Here is a 25,046-nt window from a genome sequence, read left to right on the forward strand (position 1 = left end):
GAAAAACAAGGCATAATAAGCAGGCAAGAGCAGCAAAAAAATAAATAAAACAAAAAAGAAGCATAAAGGAGATGAAAATGAACATTTTTTGGCAAACAATTCAGGGCTAAATATTTTCATTGTGTTGTGCTTTTATCACCACAGCATAGGTTCGTATCCGAGCGGCAACAGGAAAAATCTAGATAAAATCGTCAAGACTCTAGCAATTTAAAGTCCCGCATTATTTGTGTGCGAATCATCTGATATTTTTGGGAGGCAGCTTTGTCCTACTCCCCTTCGTAGTTAATTCAAAGGGATTAATAAGATTTGTATGCGCTTTAGCGAACGAATAATAGTTAGAGTACTATACTGGCAATATTTTTTAGAACAAGACTATTTTTTTTTTTTAAGAAAAAGTGGCAACCAACATTAAAAACAGGCGGCAGTTTAACGATCCCCGAACCATAAAACAAAACCCAACTTCTTGCCCAACTATAAAGTTTGCTAAGACTCCAACAAAATGGCTCTTAAAATTTGAATTACACCCTAATTCAATTCCCGGAAAACTCAACGCAATGCCCAAAACATCTCACCTTCCTCGAAGGCTATCCTTGAGACGTCGCCAAGTTAGTAGGTAAATATTCAACGCTAAGCCAAGGTAAAAGTTTGGTTAGTTCAAAGGGTTTCGCTTGTGGGTTTTTTGGGTTTCAGCCTCTTGGCCCACCCACAGACACACGCACACATTTAATTGCAAAAATGCCTAATTATGCATGAAACATTGGGGCACACTCTCACACGCGAGCCAGCGAGAGATGAATAATTCATGGCAAAATGGAGAATTCGTGGATCGGCTTTTCTCTCGTTCCCCGATTAAACAGCGCGCGTTGCTAAAACAAACAAACAAACAGCATAAGCAGCAATATTTTGTACCTCCTAATGACGTACGTCGCATTTTCCAGACGCCAAAAAAAAGAAAAGCAGAGCATGCGAAAACTTTTGCCTGTGCAATTTGCACGTCAACATTTCCCCAAAAACACCAAAAAGTAATACTGATGCCAGGCACAACAATATTTTTGGCAGCTTCGGCGGTCAAGTTTGTGTTGTGATATTACAAAGAAGCCTTCAGTGGCCATACCCTTCCTACAAATCGGCGAAACCGAGGGCATTCAATATGAGAACGAGGTGAGAATTGACTCAGCAAGGTCTCGTTAGATGGATAATATAGTAAGCAAAGTAAAAATTCCCTACTTTGGAAACCTCCACAAAAATCTTTAAAATTTTTCATGTCTTTATATCCCAGTAGTATGCTTTGTTTCCTATATTTTCCTTAAACATGAGTGCCTCATCAGCCAAGGCCAATTTCTTTTCGCCGAAGGATCACAGTCATGGTTACAAATCTTATTATACAAAATTAACATAATCTTTGTTGTTCCTAGCCGAGCTATACTGTACCCCTACTAAACATAAATACCATCTCATTCACGCCCAACGAATTCCAATCGATTGGTCACAAAGAAACTCACCTGCAAAGATACAAAAGAGGAGACAATAATTAGCCAGAAAGCCGGGGAAACACACGAATGTAATTTGTCTGAGCTGAATCAGTGAAAGAATCGGGGGAAAACGATTTTCTTTCGGGGACTATGAGTCTGTGGGCTTGTGTGGGTTGTCAACCGATTGCGCATACGCCGCGTTGTACGTTGGTCAACGCACTTTCCAAGGCTGCCAGAATCGCGAGAGCAGCTGCAGCTCGCCAGCCGCTAATCATAATTTTTGATCTACAAATTAATTAGCAATCGCACGAGTGTGATTGCAATTTATTGGACACCAATTGAGACGAAAAACGCGCACTTTCATTCATAAACATTGCAAAATACGGCTACTAAAGGGAACCCATTTTATTAATTGCTAGCAAATGTTGGGCGTGTGTTGCAAGAGTTTTTGCCACAGCGATGGCGATTGCACTTGTAATTGCCATATTGAAATTATGTCGTCATGTTCGCGTCGCCGCGAAAGTTCAAAGTTGCAAAATCTTTAGAACATAAAAGTTTTTCGCACGTTCCGCACATTCTGAGAGGGGGGCGGGCCAGGAGGCGATCTCTAGGGGCTGTCACTGGGTGCTGAGAATTATTCATGGCGCATATTTCAACGGTTTGGCAATAACCCCCCACCTCTCGAGAGCCGAAATAAATAATTGCAAATATTATTGGCCACTCAGCCGCATGCCAACAATAAGGACTATAAAAATAGCCAGCGAATTTTTGCAGTTCGCATAGTTTCGCAATAAGTCGGCGGCAGCAATGATGATGATGATGATGACTCAAAAGTGCAAAACCGAAAATTATAACCATAAAAAAAATGTGGTGTGGTGGGAAATTATGCATTTTGGCATGGGGCAGCTGGGCATCTCGGTATGATGAACCGAGTTCTGACAGGTTGAGTAGGAATCAGTTCTGCTGCCCCGGTTGTGCTCTGTTCTGGTGGGCTGGTCAATTGGCAGGACTCGCGGTCTCGAGTCAATTAGCCGAGCGATTCGAAACTATTTCAAGGCCCCTCAGCGCGCCAAAGGCCAAGCATATCAATCTGAAACACAATATTCTGTTTTGGCATTGATAAAAGCTAAATAATTTCACTAATTCCGTATAAATGTGGGCGGGAAGTAATTCTGTAATTCAGACTATACTTATAGTACTTAAACGCTTAATTAAGCTGTAAAATATTCTTTATTCGCCAGCGGCTGCCAAATAGCTTTTAATTGATACTAAGCACACCTAAAACGAAAAACTAAAAACACAGAAACCATGTGAAACACAATATTTTGACACGTTAGCAATTTGTTAAACAGTGGGAAATTGTAATTTAAACAAATAATAGAACGAGATGTAATTCAAATAGTTGTGTTTATAAAATGCACGTATTAAATAGCGTTATGGTAGAATGAATATTATTTAGGTAAGTAAAATAAACAGGCCTTCTTTATAATTATTTTTATGTAATACTAATGCCTCTATAATGTATTTTTAATGAATTGTTTCATATTAATGTTAAGCTAAATCGCTTAGAAAACATAATTAATAGCTGGTGAACTTTTAACATAAGTAAATGCAACAAAATAAGTTTAATTGCTGTGTTTTGATTATTGTTAAATTAATAATGAAGTGAACAGGAAAGGGAAGAATTCTCTTTAAAATAATTAATAAAAATCATTTACGTTTTTAACTCCTTTTAAGCCATTTCCCAGGAAATGCTCATCCTGTTGCTCTGTTTTCCGGGCCCCTGCATTGCACACTATTTACTTGGCTGATGGTGCAGCCGCCCACCCAGCCACCCACAACCCACCCACCAGGTGGTGCAGCAGAGCAGTGGTGCAACTGTTGCTAGGCGGGCGGCCGTGTTTGTGACCGCCATCTGCCCACTGGCAGCCAGAAGCAGGCGCAGCGCCAACGCTGCCAAGCAAACCCAAACCGCACGTCACCCGCACATACAGTCACGACCATTGCAATAGCTATTAGGAAGAAGGCTTTTATTTCTTGGCAGGCGGTGTCGAGTTCTACGGGTCATTTCGACCGTATTATGTGACTGCAGTTCGGGGACACAGAAAAATGGGATTTCGGCGGCAATCCATGCGGAACGTGGAGCACACATTCGATGTGTATTGTAATCACATCGGAAATTCCATTGTGAATTATTTAAAACTGTGTGTTTCGTACATGTTTTTGGCCCTGAACAAGCAACACTGTACAGAACGAACGTACTTTGTGTGCTGGCCGGGATTAAGTGCGGTGATGCTTGGGGGTGCGGCAATTGAGATTTAATTAAAAACTTAGTGGGCCAGCAGCGAATGGCACGGCGCACACTTTGATTTATGATTTAAGCCAAATAGTTTTAAAGCGCCGGCGGCGACACATAATTCTCCTGTATTTTACATGTTAAATTTCGCGTAATAACAAAAATGATATATAGAAAATAATCATAATTTTCACACTTGAAAGAGCGACACAGACGACGGCGACGACGAAGACGACGCCCAGTCGAATCGCCTAGTCTTGTGCATTATTTCTTAATTAAATTTATTAATTGCACACAACACGAGCCGACGGCCGTACAACGGGGCGTATGAGCAAGGCTCGCCCCCGCAAAAGAGGTGGATGTGAAAATGAGCAAGGAAAAGCGGGAAAACGAGAGCACGAAGAGCAAGGAAAAGCCATTCGAGTGATTCATTTACGTGCCGAAAACTTAATTGTGCTAGCATCGACAAGCGGGATGACGCCGACGGCTAAGAGGACAAAAGATAATCTGCGAGCCATCTAAGCAGGGCTTAGCAAAAAAGGTCCTAAAATTAAAAAGGTCCTAAAAAAACCTAAATTAAATTAATTATACATTCAATTCAAGGTGAAAAAAGGAGAAGATAACTCTTGTAGGAGAGGCATATTCATTCTGAAGTTTACAATAAAAACTATTCATTAGGTACTCAAACCAGAAATAGTAATTATTATTGATTATAATCATTCAGTTATCGTACCAAAAATAGTTATGATTATCATGTTTATGCTCATTCAGTATTCAAGTTTTGGTGTATTAGGTGCAATGAAAAAATGTTCAAATAAATTACAGGGGTTATTTTTAATTTAGGGTTATTTGTTCCAGGTCTAAAAGTTTGAAATCTCTCGAAGACGATTATCAATTAGACACATTTTCAGTATTTATAAACATCTGCCAATTTAATAATGGTACCCAAAAATGGTCACATAAATTACCCAAAAATTGTATACCTATTTTCACTTTTCACTTGATGTTCTCGCACGTCACTAGAGGTTTTTCACGACTTTCTTGAATGACTGCAAGCAGCGGCCGAGCATCAGAGCAGCAGCTGTCATGCCAAAAGTATATCACCGTCATTTGGATCTGTCACAATGGCGAACTCTGTGGCATTTGTCACCCACTCACCTTTGCACCCGCCGAATTTCTGAATTCCCCGCCGACCCACCAAAGCAATTAGTCGCAAGTAGACCAGCACAAGTCTCAAAAAATGTGTCATATTCGGCCAAAATAAATACGAATATTATTTTTGTGCCGAATATTTCAGCTATTTTGGTCTAAGCAAACAAAACCCAGCGGGACTCTCGAGTTGAGTATCTCCTCTTCGAAAATTAATTAGGTTCACTAAAGCAAGGAATGCAGCTGAAAAAGCCACGGGGGGCCAGAGGGGGTTAAAGCGAGGGTCCTTGGCCAAACGCTTTCCATGTCAGTTGTCGACTTAATTCAATTAATTAGATGGCATCTTTGAATGCACCAATTTCGCAGAGGCAAAGCTGTGCGGGGCAAAAATTTGTAAAATAAGCAAATATTTTGCAATTAGAAAAATACCTTTGTTAACTGGGGGAATTCATTGCACTGCAATCCAAAATTTTGGACGATTTAAACTTATATTTTAGACCTTGTTTTAGAATATTATTTTACGGATAAAATACACCTAATTAAAAGCTGTTTGTCTTAAAAGTATTATCCTAGAACCCCCAATTAATATAATTACTTTGCTTACGCATTTTCTCGCTGTGCTAAAACCAAACCAACGAAAGTAACTGCCTTTGAAGTGCATGCATTTAATTTGGCCACATTTAATTCAGCTCTGCAAACTTTTCAATTCAAACTTTTGTGAATTTTTGGGCAAATATTCCGTTGCATAATTCGTATTGTGTACACACTTTTTCCATTTGCAACGTCTCATTTTAACTTTTGCCTCTTTTACCGAAAATTTCTCTTTTTTCGCCCGCTTAGAGCAAACATTTGCATAATTTAAGTTTGATGCGGAAAGTTACGTGTTTGCCAGACGAAATGACAACAAGCCGGATGGGTGAACTCTACGCCTCAATGGGAAAACGGAAAAACAGGTGCAGCAGGTAGGTAGCAGCCATCCAAACACCCACCCACTCGCGGAAAATGAAAACGAAAATCGTCACCCAAGTGCAACATTGTCGGATGAAAAATTGAGAGCTTAGCTGCATTTCCCAGCAATGTTGCCAGGGAAAACCAGCTAAATCAGGAGCAACCTTGTCGATTCGCGGCTACAGGTGTTTGTTGCTGTTGCACATGGATTTGCATTTAGATATACGAAAGTCATAGCAGTGGGCACTCAAAGAAGTCACAGTCCTACACAAAAATTATTATATAAATATTTGCAAAGGTAGATAGCCAAACCAAAAGTATATTTTTTAATTTTTGGAAGAACAGCATTTTTTACCAAATGAAATCTATTATTTTGCCCGTGATTGTGCATTTTATTTGGCCATTTTCGCTGGCGCTCTTGAATCTGTTGTAGTTTGTGCTGATTTTGGTTTTGGTAGTTTGGTTTTGGTTTTTGGTAATCTGTCTGATTATTTAACTTGCGCTAAATACAAATATTTAGAAAATATTTTGCGGCAATTTTTATGTTATTTTTCTTGGCAGCTTGTCTATTTGGATACTTTCCACCGCCAAAAGAATGAGGGTCATTAAGCTACATACTATACGCGCCGGACAAAATCTTATTGTTATATATATGATGTCTATATGGCGAGAGCATTATTCTTTCTAATTTATTCGACTTGGGCTTAGAGGCGAGCGTGAATAATTATAGCTTAATGCTCGAGCAGAGGTCAAATTGGGCATCTCAAAGAAATCGCCAAAAACTGGAATAGAACTGGGCCTTGAAACCGCATTTCTCTAGATAACACCCACCCAAAATGGCACCGTTTGGACTGCCTCAATTAATCTGATAATTTGCAAAATACCGGCCGGCAAAGCTAAAAATACCAAACACACAAACAGGAAAAAAGTAGGAAAATAAGAGGCAAAAACTCAAAACTAAACACTTAACAATGTCGGAGGCGTTGAGTGCCGAACATTTGTGCAAACAGTGATTAATAAATTTTAGGCTTGCACAATAAAACTACAAAACATGTCAGGGCAACAGCTGCTTAAATCTGAAAGCATAAATATTTCTGATTACCAAGCAAAGCAGTGTGCCCTACTATAAAAATCTAGTATATATATTAATAATATTTTGTATATATACATCGAGAGCTCTGCTAGTTCAAAACAAGGTCTTGCAGTATGTTGAACGATTTTTCCTTATTTTCCTGTTGCGTACTCGCTCCGCATAAAATGTAGCAGCCTCTCATTAAATCAGCTAATTTTCCATTAAGCTGAAAACAGCGTCCAATTTACCAGCCATCAAATTCATAAATTATAAACATCGCCAGCAGCGAAAATAAATATCTCAATTAAGAGAAGCGGGTGAATGTGAAACATGCCTAAAATCGCAATAAATAAACAAAACGGCCAGAAATAAATGGAATTGTCGCCAAAGAAATTTGCACCGCCACCGAGGCGAACAAAGTGCAGCGCCATCTGACACATGAAGCAAATTAAGAGCGCCAAATGGCCAAAAAAGAAAAACCCAATGCAAATGTCGCCCACAAGCTATGGAAAATGAAAACAGGACCAGACGACAGTCCGTCATTTGATAAATTCGCATGGAATGATTTTAATTAAAAACCTGTAAATCTCATGAAGAAAACCAAACACAACAAACACATTTTTCTGCTGGCCGCGTTATATGTAAGGTTGTCAAATATTCTGCGACGACTCGAATATGCGCATAATTATGATGGATGTGCGTGCGACATTTGCCAATTGATGGCTTCGTTCGCCTTTGTTCTAAAATGCTGTTCATTCATATGTGCCCATGTGGGCATTAATCATTTTTGTTTATGCCAAATTCGAATTCAAAGACCAGACGAGAAGGGCCGAGCAAGGGGTGGCAATGCTGCACTGTCGTTCCATTGGCAACTTATTAGCATTTAATTTATTTATTACGCCTGCTTTCGAGCACTTTCAATGCTGTGACAAATCAATTAATTTGCAATTTCCAAAACGACATTTTCCCCAGCCTCGGGACACTAAGTAGGTAAAAAACTACCCATAAATTGAATTTCACAGACAGAAACAAATTAGCCTGTTATAATATAGTTAAATAAATATTTAATGAACTAAAATAAATATTATTACCATTAACAGAAAGCCATTGTTAAACTTTTAATAAAATAAACAGAGATTCAAAAGCTTAAATATGCATTTTTTATAAATAGTATTGCTAACAATCAAAGTCTCATAATATTAAATCAGAAGTTAATCATCAGATTCGAAATGGCCGCCTCCCTATCGAAGAGGCCTGCCAACACACCCACTAGACATCTAGAAACCTCTGAAGATATCTATAAAACATATATACGCTGTGCTTAGTGCCACCTTAAGGCAACGTCAAAGGTAAGAACTTGGAGCATATCTTTCTCGAAAAAAGCGAAATGGGAACGCCACAAACCTCCGTCCGAAAATAGACGGGGACAAAAAGAATGAGAAAGACGGACAGGCGGACGGATTTGAGTTGACTTCGACTTCTCTGCCTTCGGCGGCAGGCGAAAAGTTGGTAACAAAAGTAAAAGTTTATGGGGGCATTCCATTCTAAGCTGATTTGTTGTCCAGCTGCCCGGGCTTTTCTTTTCGCCTCTCGATTCGACGCAACTTTTCTGGGCGTCGGGCATTGCACAAGGGCAACAGTTGTCAGCTGCTTCGGTGCTCCAAATATTTACATGGAATGCGTGTGTAGCCAGATTTCCCCCCTGAGAATTCGTGTGTGTGTGAGTGTTAAAAAATTTTCCACGCCGGACGGCGTAAATCAAAAGATGGCACAGCCCACTCGGCTGTCTCGACTTTTCCGAGACTGCATTTCCCTTTGAAGGCAACTGCCAAAGGTATTTGACAAGATTTTCGGCAAGATTTTCGAGTATGCGGTAGAGTTTGAAACGCGGATCCCTTCGAGCATTCCTAATATTTGTGTTGGAGGTGTGCAAATTTTTTAAATGGGTCATAGTTGAATTTTAAGGTATTATTATTACAGGAGTTTAAAGTTGGATATCTAAATGTTTTTATTATGTGTTATGATTATTTTATTTTCACATCAGTGGTCGGTACGAAGTACAATGACAGCTTATCTGTGTGCTGTTGTACGCTGTACGTGTGTCGGCAAAGACTGGGCAGAGCTATTCCCTACGGCCGCTTAATGGGATGCTACCGACACATGGAACAAACCAATAGGCTTGGTCAAACTTCTACAGATTTTCAAAAAACATAATCAAACATAAAATTTAACTAGACTTTCTTGTAATTTAAAAAAGACCTTAAATCATATTTTTAAAGAAAAGCTCAAAGCCAACCATACATTTTTGCAGAAAGGCCCAGCACTTTGGCCGCAAGGCCTTGTCGTTTGTTGACACTTTTCAGTGTTTTTATTTTTATTTTCATTTCGCATTTGTATTGCGTTTGAAGTTATTTACATGTGTCGCCGCCTGACAATTTGGTATCTGTCCCTTTTTTGCCGGTTTCTGTCTCGTTTTCTTTTTTGTTTAGCTTCTCTCCGCGCACAAAATGCCAGCGGTTATTTAGTTTTTTTTAAGCTAGTCAGCGTTCTTTTTCCATTTTTATCAAACGTTCAAAATTTGTTGACAACATGTTGAGACTGATTGTCAAACTCGCACCCTCTCCCTCTTTCTTACCTTCCCGTCTCTTTCTAATGCCCGCCGCCATCTCACTCTAACTTCCAAGTCAGTTACAGCTGAACAAATCGATTGATTGATTTCTCAGGTGTGTTCGATTGCGCGGACGATGACAACGATAAAGATTTCACGATATGAAGATGGCAATTAGGCTAAAGAAGAGCCACTACTAACCAAAAAGTTCCTCACTTCAATTTAAATTTTCTCTACCTTCAATACAATTTTTATCTATATTTATCAGTCGTGTAATAATTTCTTTATCTATTTGATTGCCCTAATAGGCTGTAAAAAATGTAAGTAACTCATGTGACATCACCTACCTCTCGCTTTAAAATATTCCTAACAATTGTAACTGATCAAACAAGTTATCTCCCCTAAGCTCTACAACCATTTCTAAACATTTGTCACATTCTGGCACTTATTTGATTCGCATCGCTACCTAAGTTGGGTCGGTGGGTGAAAAACAACGTTTAGTTTTGTGCAACGCCATTTTATTTTTATGAGCTCCGCATGTGATACCCACCATGACTGTGTGAGTGAGTATCTGTGTGTGGTCGTGTTTCTCTTAGGTTGAATTGGGAATGGATTGGGTGTGTTTGCATTTGTCGGTTAACAGCGGTTTGATTGAAACGCTGATTGTTGAAGCGTAACAAATATTTACAAATGTAAACCAGGGGAAAATAGAACTAAGCCACAAAAAATTAAATAACATTGTTGCAGTTAAAAATGCATATATTTGGGGTTAGAAGTGCAGTTTTGGGTTCCCACTCTAGAAGCTGTGGAAAAATACATACGGAAATACTTAAAATTTGACTCCAGTTTTAGAGAATAACCTTAATGTAAACTATTGAAGAATTTAACCAATCATCGTCTAAGATTTAGTCGAGAAATTGAATCTAGAAGTTTAGTTTTGGAATCCCATTCTGGAAGCCATTGTGTCAAAATTTTGATTTTCATTTCAATTTAGAATATTAGATAATTCAACTACAAACTCATAAAGATGTCCCACGTCGAAATAGGAATCCAATTAATCAAGTTATGGAATTTCTAAGTGCTGATTTTTCCATTCTGAACACCATTGGAGTTATGAAAAAATTGTACATGAAAATGGGTTAAAATTTTGACCTTCGCTAAACGCAACAATTTGAATGTATATCATTAGAGAATTGTACCACAAATCCATAGAGGTATCCCACTTCAAAATCGAGATCCAATTACTCAAGTTATGGAATTTCGAAATGAAGTTTTTGGGGTCCCACTGTAATACCATTGGAGTTGTGAAAAAATTGAACATGAAAATGGGTTAAAATTTTGACCCTCGCTAAACGCAACAATTTGAATGTATATCATTAGAGAATTGTACCACAAATCCATAGAGGTATCCCACTTCAAAATCAAGATCCAATTACTCAAGTTATGGAATTTCGAAATGCAGTTTTTGGGGTCCCACTGTAATACCATTGGAGTTGTGAAAAAATTGAACATGAAAATGGGTTAAAATTTTGACCCTCGCTAAACGCAAAAATTTGAATGTATATCATTAGAGAATTGTACTATAAATCCATAGAGGTATCTTACTTCAAAATCGGGATCCAATTACTCAAGTTATGGAATTTCGAAATGCAGTTTTTGGGGTCCCACTGTAATACCATTGGAGTTGTGAAAAAATTGAACATGAAAATGGGTTAAAATTTTGACCCTCGCTAAACGCAACAATTTGAATGTATATCATTAGAGAATTGTACCACAAATCCATAGAGGTATCCCACTTCAAAATCGAGATCCAATTACTCAAGTTATGGAATTTCGAAATGCAGTTTTTGGGGTCCCACTGTAATACCATTGGAGTTGTGAAAAAATTGAACATGAAAATGGGTTAAAATTTTGACCCTCGCTAAACGCAACAATTTGAATGTATATCATTAGAGAATTGTACCACAAATCCATAGAGGTATCCCACTTCAAAATCGAGATCCAATTACTCAAGTTATGGAATTTCGAAATGCAGTTTTTGGGGTCCCACTGTAATACCATTGGAGTTGTGAAAAAATTGAACATGAAAATGGGTTAAAATTTTGACCCTCGCTAAACGCAACAATTTGAATGTATATCATTAGAGAATTGTACCACAAATCCATAGAGGTATCCCACTTCAAAATCGAGATCCAATTACTCAAGTTATGGAATTTCGAAATGCAGTTTTTGGGGTCCCACTGTAATACCATTGGAGTTGTGAAAAAATTGAACATGAAAATGGGTTAAAATTTTGACCCTCGCTAAACGCAACAATTTGAATGTATATCATTAGAGAATTGTACTATAAATCCATAGAGGTATCTTACTTTAAAATCGGGATCCAATTACTCAAGTTATGGAATTTCGAAATGCAGTTTTTGGGGTCCCACTGTAATACCATTGGAGTTGTGAAAAAATTGAACATCAAAATGGGTTACAATTTTGACCCTCGCTAAACGCAACTATTTGAATGTATATCATTAGAGAATTGTACCACAAATCCATAGAGGTATCCCACTTCAAAATCGAGATCCAATTACTCAAGTTATGGAATTTCGAAATGCAGTTTTTGGGGTCCCACTGTAATACCACTGGAGTTGTAAAAAAATTTAACATGAAAATGGGTTAAAATTTGTACCCTCGCTAAACACAACAATTTGAATGTATATCATTAGAGAATTGTACCACAAATCCATAGAGGTATCCCACTTCAAAATCGAGATCCAATTACTCAAGTTATGGAATTTCGAAATGCAGTTTTTGGGGTCCCACTGTAATACCATTGGAGTTGTGAAAAAAATTGAACATGAAAATGGGTTAAAATTTTGACCCTCGCTAAACGCAACAATTTGAATGTATATCATTAGAGAATTGTACCACAAATCCATAGAGGTATCCCACTTCAAAATCGAGATCCAATTACTCAAGTTATGGAATTTCGAAATGCAGTTTTTGGGGTCCCACTGTAATACCACTGGAGTTGTAAAAAAATTTAACATGAAAATAGGTTAAAATTTGTACCCTCGCTAAACACAAAAATTTGAATGTATATCATTAGAGAATTGTACTATAAATCCATAGAGGTATCTTACTTCAAAATCGGGATCCAATTAATTAAGTTATGGAATTTTGAAATGCAGTTTTTGGAGTACCACTCTGAATACCATTGCAGTTATGAAAAAATGTAACAAAAAGTGGGTTAAAAATTCGAACCTGTGCTAAAAGAAATATTTGAATGCATTATAATAGGGAATTCACCCACAAACTTATAAACGTATACCACTTCAAAATCGGGATACACTGACTAAAGTTATGGAATTTCGAAATGCAGTTTTTCAACAAGTTTTGCTTACAATTCAAAAGACATTAGAAATAAATGAACCTAATAAAATGTAATAAATAAAACAATGTGTATAATATAAATATAAAATGTTCTGTCCTATTCGGTACTGTTTTATCAACTTCTCAGAATAACCGCGAGATCGATGACCACTTCGCGACCTAAAACCTAAATACGGTGCTATTTTCGCCAATGCTCATTTAGGTACGCAAAAAATGCGCTTGATCTATGCTGATCCGATTCGATGCCATCCACATCCACATCCACATCCCCTTCGATTCGAATGTGGTCAGCCGCAGATGTATAGAAAGCAATGCCAAATAAAGATTCTACTAGAGAAGGACTTTTTGCGACTGGCCTGTAAATTAATTACAGTCGGGCAAATAAAAGCCCAAAACAAAACAATTTTCCAAGCAAAACCAAAACTAAAGCCGAAAACAAAACGAAACAGCACACAAAAACACACACAGAGTCGACTTACGGAATGGAAAAAGGAAAAACCCGAATGGAGGGACGTCGTGCAGAAGTCACAGAAGGGAAAATAATAAAAACAGCAAATAAAATTCTCGTCTGACGTTTGGTTTTTGGTTTTTGCATTTTTTATGCAGACCAAGCAAGAATAAAGTAGAAAATTATCCAACAGACAGACAGACCCGAGTCCTAAATAAACAAGACCAAAAACTGCACGGACATGGAACCCGTACTGCTGCTGCTATTTTCCGACATAAGCGGACAAGTTAAGTTTCGAAATGATTCGGGCAGACCAGGGAAAATGCATTAGAATCTGCTTTTCATGCATGTAGAAAAAAATCAGAAAAAACCGAAGAAAGAGTAAAGCCATAGGGAAAAAACAGAGGCAAGAAAAGACGACGACGTAGACAAGATGCGTGCCAAGTTATTTGCATTGCCGCCGTATTATTTGGTCTTATTTGGTCTAAAAAAGCGGAGGCCTATTGCCATTGCTCTGGGCTCAGAGAGTCTGACAATGCTTAGGATCCCCGGATGCCCGGATCCCCGATTTTCAATCCCCAATCTCCGATCCGACTGACAGTTGGCTCGTGTCGATAAAATGTTGCAGCGGCGGCTTAAGTGCCATTGCTGGGCCAATCTATTTTTACCAGGCAGCCGGACGTTGCAAACAACGTCTCTACCACATTTCTACGTCCAAAGTGTGCAGCATAAATTCAAACTGCGAAACGTAAAAAAGAGTAGAATTTCACTTAAGCTAAATATTTTTAAGCACTTGGAGGGCCATTAATAAATGCACGACACTCGAATTATATAAAAAACCATTGAATATGTTGCATGTTCTAGTGGAGATTAGTTGCGGAATTTCAGGGTAAACAAATAAATTTTATTTTAAACGCACTTTTTTGAGGCTTCTTTATGGCTTTATATTACTTTTGCTATTGAAATACTATTGAAAAAATATATAAATTGTACTTCAATTCAAGTGGTTGTTTATTGTACTTGAAGCCAACTTTATTTCGCCTTAGTGGACTAGAAAATGCAAGTGAATTCTATTCTACACAATAAAAGTTTAATTAAGCCAAGTCTTTGTCACCCCAAGCCTTTTAACATAGTCAAACAAATACTCGATTTAACTGTTTTAATAACAATAATAAACTTTGATTTTTCTTGACGCCCAAAAAAAAGGTTTTCTTTCTCGTACATTATTCATTTTATATGCCCCGAAATGTTTACAACAAATGTATATCCAGGCAATTACTTGGCAAACTTTTCCACTTTTCAACAATCTTTTTCGAATAGGGAGAAACCGGCCAATAACAGACAGTTTAAAATCGAATTACTCACATAATTTAAATGCACAGCCTCCAACGAGAACAAAGTTGGAATAGAACGAGGGAGACACGGCCGCCCAGAAGATAGAGGGGCTACGGAAAAATCCAAAACCAATGCAAAACTTTCATAGAACGCCCTCGCACTTTCACCTTCCCCATCAGCATCCCAACCCCCTACCACCCCCATTTTCCCCATTTCCCCCGCCCATATGTTTGTTTGTTTGTTGTTGCTGCCCGCCCGTTCGCCCGTACAATATTTGTCCTTCATTTGAAAGTCAAATGCGTGTGAAGCAAAGAAATCTGTTGCTTTCTCGACCAAACGACTAACCGCCCTGGGGTCTCGAGTGAAAAAAATATAAAATAAAAAAAAAACGCAGCCTCCCTCGCCGCGAAGACAACAAAATTATTTTATAGAAAGGAATGAAACAGCCAAGACAAACCAAAAGAATGTATGAAAACACAACATAAATTCTAAAAGGCTGACAAGCATATAAAAAAGCATACCCCATACACCACGTATAGAGAGTATAGCACCGTCATTGATATAAAAACTATGGAACGACGGGAAATTGGGTTAAAAATAAATGCAGGCCCATCCAAATTTATGGTTATGATGTCGCTGGCTCTGTTCAAGCAATTAACAACCACGGGAGGGAGTCCGAAATATGATTTAAACCCTCGAGGTGAAAAGGTCGGACCCCCTCGAAGGATACACAAATAGTACTGAAAGTCATTTTCATGAAGATGAAAACAAGTTTAAATATATCCAAAATTTCGGTGCTATTCTAAAAGCTATTTACTAAATTAGAAAAATGTTTAAAGATCATTTTAAATTCCAAAGGAAGTAAAGAATGAAATAAAAAGCTATTTTTACAAATGTTACTTCTTTTATTGGTTTAAAAAAAATCATTCCATCTAATGTTTTTGATTTTCGGCTCAACATATTGAAGACAAACGTTTGCTGATAATAAAAACTAGCACAACAAAAACGCCTTCCAAATACTAAACGCTTAATCGGTGACTAATGTACCGCCTGCAATGGCAGCCAAATATTTAAGTTAACAACACAGCACAGCATAAACATAAACAATTCAGATGGGAAATGCGCAACTGAAGCCAATAAAAAAGTCAGGCCAAAAGCAGACAGATCAGAACTAAACAATAGCGAATCGGGAAACGAGAAACGAGAGAGGGAGGGAATAAAACAGATTTATGCAAATCAACAAATTTCCACTAATTGTAAAAAGAAACTAGATGGCGGAGGTTATTGGCCAGGCCCATCAATTAGGCCAAAGCGAAAAGAAAAAAGGAACGCAAGATGGCCAACACAAGATATCCATCGGAATGGGCCATTAACATGTGATTTGGCTGGAAAGTGTTAATTGCCATTTGATTGTTTCACATTTTCACAGGCAGCCCAGCATCGCAATTTATGCAAAATCTTTGTAAAACATTGGGCCATGTCTGGGCTTACATTTTCATTATGGTGTCCATATTTCATGTCTCTTCTTTTTGGTTTTGCTCCCAGAAAAATTGGGACACAGCTTTTTCTTTTTTGCTAATGGCAAAATATTAGCGAGATGTCAATGAACTGAAGTGTCTGCATGTGTTTTTTACAAAAGCGGCCATATCTGCCTCCTTATATCACACCAAATAGAAATTTATTGGGCGCAAAGTTCAACGCTCCAAAGAAATTGTTGAAAAAACCAATTTCCAATATGGGGAAAATTAAGATTTTTCATTAAAACATTAAATTTTATAATAATATGTTGTGGTTTTTAGAAAATAATATTAAAATACTGCTTTAAAATGAGGTGTTTTAAGCACCTTTATAGAGGTCCTAATCAACTTAAAGCTGTTTCCTAAACTTGAATCCCCTGAGAAAATGCAATTTTTCAAGAACTTTTCCCAGACACTTTTCCCAATAACCGTTAAAAGTTAGCTGGCTAAATAATCTATGAGAAGTGGACCCAAAAATGGAAACCCCAAAGTGTATTACCGCTTGATGCCCAACAATTGAGTCTCCAGAGCAAAAGTCATCACACCGAAAACTTTCCTGTGGGACAGCAGCACATCTGATTACGTATACGCCCAGTTAGCAGCTTTGGCCAACAGCCAAAAACCGACTTTGATGCGTTTTTAAATTGGCTCTTTGAGTGTCTACTTTTTTCCACTTTTTTCTTTTTGTTGTCCAAACTTTTCCATTACCACATCAACAGCAACTACACTTTAAGCCAGGGGACACACAGGAGCAGGAGCTACTTTTTGGGGTCAAGTCGACATTAAAATAGTTTAGGGATTTGTATTTATGTTGATTGCATTGTCGGCCCAGCTAACTGGCATGTGAATGGGATTTGTTGGGGAAATTGAAAAGTTGTGTGTGCTGCCAGTTTCCAGAGATTTGCGCAATGTCAGCGAGTGTAAAATGCAATTTCTTGCAATGCCACCGAATATAAATATCTATTTTTAAAATGATTTCCATAACATTTACCCTTTTTGAAAGTCAAAAGTGCAACTAACTGTCTAGCCAAAGTTCAAAGGTGCCAAAGAGTCAAACAATTGACCCCCAGGCACGGGCAAACATTGCCAAAGCAAAAAAATATAGAAACAGAAAAACTCGAATCGTGCAACATGCACCTGTTTCAACTTCAATCCGCTGGGTTTCTATTTTTATATATGGCCTGCAGCGTCTGGTCTTTCTTCTATCTATGCGGTTTTGCTCGTGCAATTCCCTTTTTGCCATATTTTTTCCTGACCCACATTGACAATATTCATGTTTATTAATATGCATCAGACAACTTCGCCCAGCTGTTGTTGTTTGTTCAACGGAAATGAAGTTATCCGACTTTGCAGGCTTTAATTGCCTGGTAAAAGAGCTACTACGAGAAGTAGTTGTTTGCAAAGTGCAGTAGTTAGCAGCCTAGGAAATAGAGGAGGCTTTGAAAATAATTGATATTCCTTTTAAAAATAATACTATCACGTAATTTGTAAATGTTTATAGTTTTATGTTTTTATTCAACAGCAACTGTATTAATCACTACTCTTTGGGTATATAATTTTCAGATTCAGTTTATCTTTAACAAATGCTGTAATACGTTTTGAAAAATTACTTTAAAATTCCTTTAGAATTTATTGACTCTTTTTTTGTTAACTACTTTTTGTATGCACCCAAGTTTTTCTTTTTGATCATTCATTTTCTGATTGATATGCCTGGCCAGCCAACAAATATATGCAAGATCCCCGCCTAATTTCGAACACATTTCACGTAGATTTTCGAGGTATTTTCGCGGATCCCTGACTAATTAGCCTCCCAAATCACGCGGCTCTATGGTCCTTTCAGTTTCTGCTGAATTAACACTGTTGTGTTTCTGTTTCTGGAAGAGCCATCGCATCGAGTCATCCGTCTCGGGTCCTCCGTCTCCGCCTGTTGGCCATTTATCTATATCGGAGCGGCATTATAAATACAATGACCACACTTCTTGACATGCCATGGTCAAATTTTTGTGCATTTGTCAAAGCGAAAATAAATCACAAAACGCCAAACAAACAAAACGCAACGCAGATGACAATTTCTTTAGCTTTTTTCGGTTTTTTTTCTGTATTTTTATTTTGGCAATTGCGTTGCGTGTTTTTGGATGCTTTTGTTTAGAAGTGTTCGGTGTTTTATGCACTCGAAAGCGAATGGGGAATCTGACATAGTTTCCGCTGAGGCAGAAAGTCGACAGTTTGAGATATAGATGCCATATAGTCCCGATTCCGTTGACAGCATAAAAAGCGCTGCTAAAAAAGCGAATTATATGCAAAAAGCAAATTTCATGCCACATTTAAAATAGCCACTGCAATGTTTTGTAATTTATCAACGCCCGCCCGCGCCAGATATCGCATATATAGTATCTGCATAGGATATATGCACATATATATCTGGTTTATATAGTGGCAGGCGTGTGACTGCTGCTGCGATGTTGCAATGCAATGGCCACGGCGAATGCAAAATGCAGACATTTCTTGACACTTCTCTAAATAGTTTTGCGTGCGACGCAGGGAAAACCAAAGAAAATGCGAGGAAATTCACAGGGAAAATGGGGGGAAACGCACACGGTCACTCGAGTGCCAAAATGTCCCCGCACGCCATTAAAAATGTTGCGAAAATTACACAGCAAACTGAAAGGTGTTCTAATGAGGCGTGCGCCGGACTCTGCTCCGAAATGTGTGTACTTTAGTGGGTGTTTTTCGGTTTAAATGGGGCTGCTTGGGGGCCAGATAGGGGCGACTAAGCTCTCTATCCCCCACATAAAAAATAATCGTAAAAGTTTAGCCAATGTTTATGGACTGGAAAGCGGCTAAATGGGTTGGTACCGTAAAATAACTATATTATTTCCTGAGTCAGATACGTTCTGTAAGATGACTTATACCCACAGGGTTAGAAATCTTTGTATTTCATTTTTCTAATTACTCAATAGGAATAGGAATATATGGTTTCAGAAACCACTGACTCATTTTATATAACTTGAGATTACTCAGCCTTCTCAAGTCTATTTGTATTCTTATTCTAAGAGTACAATTTTATTCTATTTAAAGTAGTTTGTAATTTCCCCAAAAAGCTTTAACTTTCAGCAATTTAAAGAAGGTTTCCACCTTACTTCACACTCTTTTCACCTGAATTACTTTGGACAACCTTGCAGAATTTTCGCAAGCATTTTCCGCACTTAGCCCAGCCATTGGCCTCGATATTAATGCTGCAATTTTCATTGAAATGAGTTCAAAATCAAGGTCGCCGCCGCCATCTCGTCCCGGTTTCGGTCCCGGTCATAATGGTCATGCTACATCATCCCGGTCTCGAGAAACTTGGGTCTTGAACTCGACCCGAGCGATGCCATGAATACAAATTGTTGCATTTACAATAAAAAATTCATGGGATTCCATTTCAATAAGCGAAACGAGCGAATAAATGCAGCCGAGGGAACCGAGAGGCACGGCGAATCAGTTTATTAAATAAAAGGCAATGTGAAACATGATGAACGACCTTTGCAAAATCCAAAGACAGACACACGCTTCTCGCATGAAAACTTCACTAAATTACCAGGAAAAATATTTGCCAATAAGCCAGAGAAAACAAAAAGGAACGTAACAATTCAGATACGGAAAAAACCGGGAGCCGGGTAATTTGTTTATCCAGCGAAAGGAACACCTGCAGATTGCCAACTCTCGAGATGCCAGAGACAAATCCCTCTTTTCTCCTCTCATTCTCCGTGTTTTCTCTTCTGTGAGATTGGAATGCAGTAGTTTCCAGTGGCAATGGCGAATTATTGCGTTTATCGAAGGAAAATGAGAAAATCACCAGACAAAGAGGCTAATGGAAAAAGAACAAAAGCTTACTTAGGTCTGATGCAGATTACGAAGAGCATATTAGTTTGGATTAGTTTATGTACAACATAACATATATTAATAATTTATTTTTTTTGCAAATCGTGTTTCATCTTTTTCGAAGAAATTATAACTATGATATGAGCTCGCTGATCTTTCAGCCCGATTTCCATATCCAAAACGCCCACTTGCTGGAATAGTACCCATTGTAAACTTTTCTAACATTTCTAAGCATTGCGCCCACCCCCCAAAAATCCAACACCCACCCACACCCCCACCTGTTTTCCACCCCCCACACGCCCACGAATTGTTTATTTGCACAAATGCGTGCGCTTTCGTTTTCCGAATTTTCCAACGAATTTCTTGGCCAGCCAAATTGCAAAACGAGGTAAAACTGGACAATGTGGGCTATATAGCGCTGCCATACGCTGCCATTTACATATATATCCCCGAAAAACTGCCTGTTGCTGTTCTTGTTTGGGTTACTCGCTCGAGAACATGTGTCTGCAACATGCAAAAGTAATGCACAAAAAGTAAACGGGGGGAAAATATCACTCCCTTATATATGATATTATCAAAAACTGATTTTTTTTTATGAATATGGATTTGTGGGAGTTTTGTATTTACCTTTGTTTATTTTTAAATGTCTCTTAACAAATTGTTTATTAGAATATTAACACTTGACCCATATTTTATATTACATATATAATGTTCCCGGGTTCAGGACAATTGCTTCCAGGTACTTCCCTTCAAATATACAATTTATATATAAATATTCTAAAAATAAATGTATCTACAATTCGTCTATAAAAACTCATGTTTTCCCCTTTAAAAATCAACTTTTCTGATTTAAAATGTTAAAATAAAAAAAATGAAAATAGTGAGCACACTGCCACATTAATTCCCTTAGTGTAGCAGAACTTCTCTCCTGTTTATCCCTTAAAAAACCAACGATCGATTCTTATTTCCTCTCTTTCTCGCGTACATGGATTTCGACTTTGACTGGACGCTGCCATTTAATGTGTGTAAACATTGCGCAAGCTAAAAACAACAAGAAGACTGAGAAAAAAACAGGAGTAATAAATTTCGATATTCATACGCCGCGTTGTACAAGCTCACCCAAAGAACAACAAAAAAAACACACTCCAGAAAGGGGGGGAAAAAGTGGGAGGATTTTCTGGCTATTCAGACAACAACAGAAATTCGACTACAAAAATGGGCAAAATGCAAATATACACACAGTCGGCCGCAATTTCCATGTGTGCGTTTGGCTTTTTCGGCAATTTTGCGGCATGTTTTTCACACATTCGCGCGCTGCGGGGAAAGGCAAGGAAAAGCAAGGAAAAGCGAGAAAAACAATCGAACACGACGCTCTGGCTGCCACGGAATATGGTATATCAATATTCATACTCGTATTCGCAGTCGCAGTCGCAGTCGCAGTCGTATTCGTATTCCTATTCATTCCATTCGATACGATACACGATGATGATGATGCAAGTGCAAATTTATTTGCCACTTTGTGTGCGGTTTGCCGAGTTGTAAGTGAAATTTTGAATTTCCCACTGGACGGCTGGCTGGAAAAGCCTCCAAGTTGATTGATTTTCCAATTGCAAACTGAGTGCTTTTGAGTTAGTAGTTTTGGGGCTACAGTGAGCGAAAAGGGGAGCCTAAATTGGTAACTTTGATGTGAAATAATATCACTTTGTAAGTGGATTAAAAGGGAATTAAAAAGAGCTTACAAAACCAATACCATTTTAAGAGCATCTGCTTTAATTAATAATAATAATAGATTTTTGTAAAAAAGAAATGTAGAAATTAAAAAAAAAGAACTAAAACTAAAAGAAAAGAAAAGCAATACCATTTCAGGACTTTCGTCTTTCAATTTAATCAGTTTTTATATGTCAAATGAAAAACTATTTATTCACTTCAATTTTTTGTTTGGAATTTGAGCTTTATGATATTATTTGTAACTCCATAATTTTCTCCCTGTGCACCAAGCAGTTCAATGAGCTTTGTCCGCTCAGTCAACGAGTGATCCCCAAAATTCTTCGGCTGAACAACTGAAAATGAAAATTCCCCCCTGTTCGAATTCACAGTTCAGCACGATTTTCCCCCCCGCCGGCGCCGATAGGGAAAACGGCAATCGAATGAGATGTCAGGAATGCCCAGCCGAAGGGAATTCGATGGATGGCAAGGGGTGGCCGAGGAGGCGGGCTGGAAATAGCCCCGGCGACACTCATTTCAAAGTGTTTAGGAGCGCTCACACGCAGAAAACACACAGAACGACAACAACACCTTGTGCCCCACTCAACACTAAAAATTACATTGAAAATGCTCATAAAAACAACGAAGGAATAAAAGAAAAGCTGGCTGGAAAGGGGGCCAGTCGTTTTGGGTCTGCCTCGCTTTCCTTTTCCTTTTCTCTTTCGTTTTCATTAAATTTAATTTTATTCAGCTAATTTTGCTGAGCAGTCTGCCCCTCGTTAATCATGTAAATAAAAAAGCCATAAACGAAAAAATCAAAATGATTTTTTGTTACACTCCGCTGCAGTTGTCTAATCGCAGCCATCAAAAACACACTATATATCAAAAGGAATAAGAATATAGGCGGGGGTGTTTGCAATATATTGAAAGAGTGTCAAGGCTTGGAAAATTTCACGTTCCGATTAGCCACAAGAAATGGAATTTTTCAGCTCTTTCTGCTATTTGTAAACAAGCTTGCATTGTTGTAAACAAGTCGTTTATATGGCCAAGATGATTTGGCTTAGCCCGTTGTTGCTGGCTGGTTTTTTAGTTTGATTAATTCTGGGTATTAGGCTAATTTATTTATTTTTAAATGCTTCGGCAGATAGTTTATTTATCGTGGCGGCGGTGGATTGTTTGCCCTTTCGAAGATAAAAGGAGTTTTCTCCTAAAGACGGGTTCTTCTGGAACCTAAAATTTGAGCAATTATTCCTTTTTACTTTTAAGGTGATTTAATAATATTTATTTATTTTCAAAAGCTTATGTAAAAGTTTATTTGTTGCTGGCTCTGAAATAAAAGCCGAATGGTTACGAAAGACCTCTTCCTATGTGAGTTGCATTTTTCGTTTCTTCTATATCAAATATTTCCCGCATGATTTTCGATTTCCCGGCTGCATTTTTCTGGGGGTTCGCCCACGCTTTGTTTGACTTTGGCATATATGCTGGGTTCCTAGTTATATTATATATTCATACAATGTCTGCATTTGCTGACAACATTTTACAATGCTTTATTTTTAACAGCTCGTTAGCCAAGGCGGAGAAGGGCTGTGGGGTGGTGGGTGGCGTTGGGTGGGGAAATGGGGTGGGGTGCGGCGTAAAAGTGGGCGGGGGAAGGTGGGCTGGTCAGTTTGACATTGAGCGCGTGCCAAGCAGAAAACGCACGGCCAAAAGGCAGATAGTCTAGAGAAGAGAAAACACAGCCTCCCCTCATTAGGGACAACACTTTTGCTTAATTAACTAAATAATTAACTAAATTAACTAAAATAAAGCTGCTAGCTATTCCTACATTTATCATTTTCACCCCTTTAATGGTGGAATATAAACTTATCTAGTTTTTGAAAATTAAAAAACAATATGGTTAATAGTTGATGTTTGTATCCAGATTTTCAATCTGGCTTATTATGAGTGAGACGGTTAAAGTGCAAATTATAAAAATTAAATGTTGGTAGCCAAAACATCATGAAGTATACTTAAATCACGTATTAAAGCTCTAAAATCAAGTGGTTACGAGTCAGAAACTGTAATCTTTTTAATTAAATTTACGCCATTTAGCGGTAGCCGAAACAATTGCTGTTTTAGATGCAATCAAAGCGTATATTAATGGTTCATTGCAGAGGATCCGAAAGATAATTAAAATGAAAACCCTCTTTGAAATTAAATTAGTTTCCTGTGCAAAATATTTTGACATTTCCGGTCACAATTTTAATGTTGTCCAAATCGCGGCGAAAATCCATTTTTCCCCGGCTAATCTCGAAGCCTATTTTTTGCAGCCGGTGGCGTTAGCTGTCATGATTTTCCACTACGGCTGAACAATTTTAAGTAGACGCGTCAGCGGTTTCTCTTTTTTTTTATAATTTTTGTTGGTTTGTTGTTAGCAGGAAAAACTAAGTGCCCAGCAATTGCTGCCCCCGGGCAAAAGAGCAACGAAAAATTAAAACAAACAAATGGAGAGCAAAGTTAATGTCAGTCAAGTGGCGGGGGAAAATGGGATAGGCCACGCGGCGGGGGGGTTCGGGGGTATGGAAATTAAGCATAAATCTTTCAATTGTGTTTGGATTCTGGGCCGAAGTTAATAGCCAATCGGTTAACGAACCCGCACTGCACTTTTCCGGCCATTGTTTATACAGAGCAGCGGTGGATATTTGGATAGGTTGGATGTAAGATCTAGGCATACCCTCACAATGTTTGCAACATTTTGCTGGTGGCTCATCGCTGGCGGCGTCGGCAATGACCGGCATGGTCCCCGCGAACCACTAAAACCACCCGGCGGTGCTGCAGATACTTCTCGGGATCTCTCGCACAGCTCGATGAACGGGCGCCTGGGATTGGGGTTTTAGGAACACATCCTGTGGATTAAAGCACTTGGGGGGACACTCGCGTTTGACACAACCACCTGATGATTTGTTATTTTATCTATTTGTTGGATTTCACAATGGTTTTAGCAATGGAATGTTGGCGTTTTCGTAACACTTCTTAGGCTAAACACTTGAAGATCAGTTAGATCGGTTATAGGTCGGTCGGTCGGTGGGGCGTAAGATCCTCTCTCGGTTCGCTATAGTCCGCTACTGACGGTGCTAATCGTTCTGCTGTCTGTCGTCTGTGTGGGACGTCACGCCAGGCTATTTCTAGTCTTTTTTGGCTTTCACATTGCGCTTTTCCGTGGAAATCGTCTGTGTTCGTTCGAGAGACGTTCAAACGTGAAACCTCCGC

General features: G+C 38.4%; 1 protein-coding gene across 1 annotated transcript in view; it reads right to left on the reverse strand.

Annotated features, from left to right (window-relative positions):
• LOC108035060 (protein split ends) overlaps positions 1-25,046 on the reverse strand; it is a 45,033-nt gene extending 19,987 nt beyond the window's left edge. The window contains exon 1 of the mRNA XM_017110446.3: positions 24,511-25,046. Coding sequence (XP_016965935.3) covers positions 24,511-24,574 — 64 coding nt within the window. The 5' untranslated portion in view covers positions 24,575-25,046. The remainder of the gene's footprint in view (positions 1-24,510) is intronic.

Source organism: Drosophila biarmipes, chromosome 3L (assembly GCF_025231255.1).
Source record: "Drosophila biarmipes strain raj3 chromosome 3L, RU_DBia_V1.1, whole genome shotgun sequence".
NCBI lineage: Eukaryota > Metazoa > Arthropoda > Insecta > Diptera > Drosophilidae > Drosophila > Drosophila biarmipes.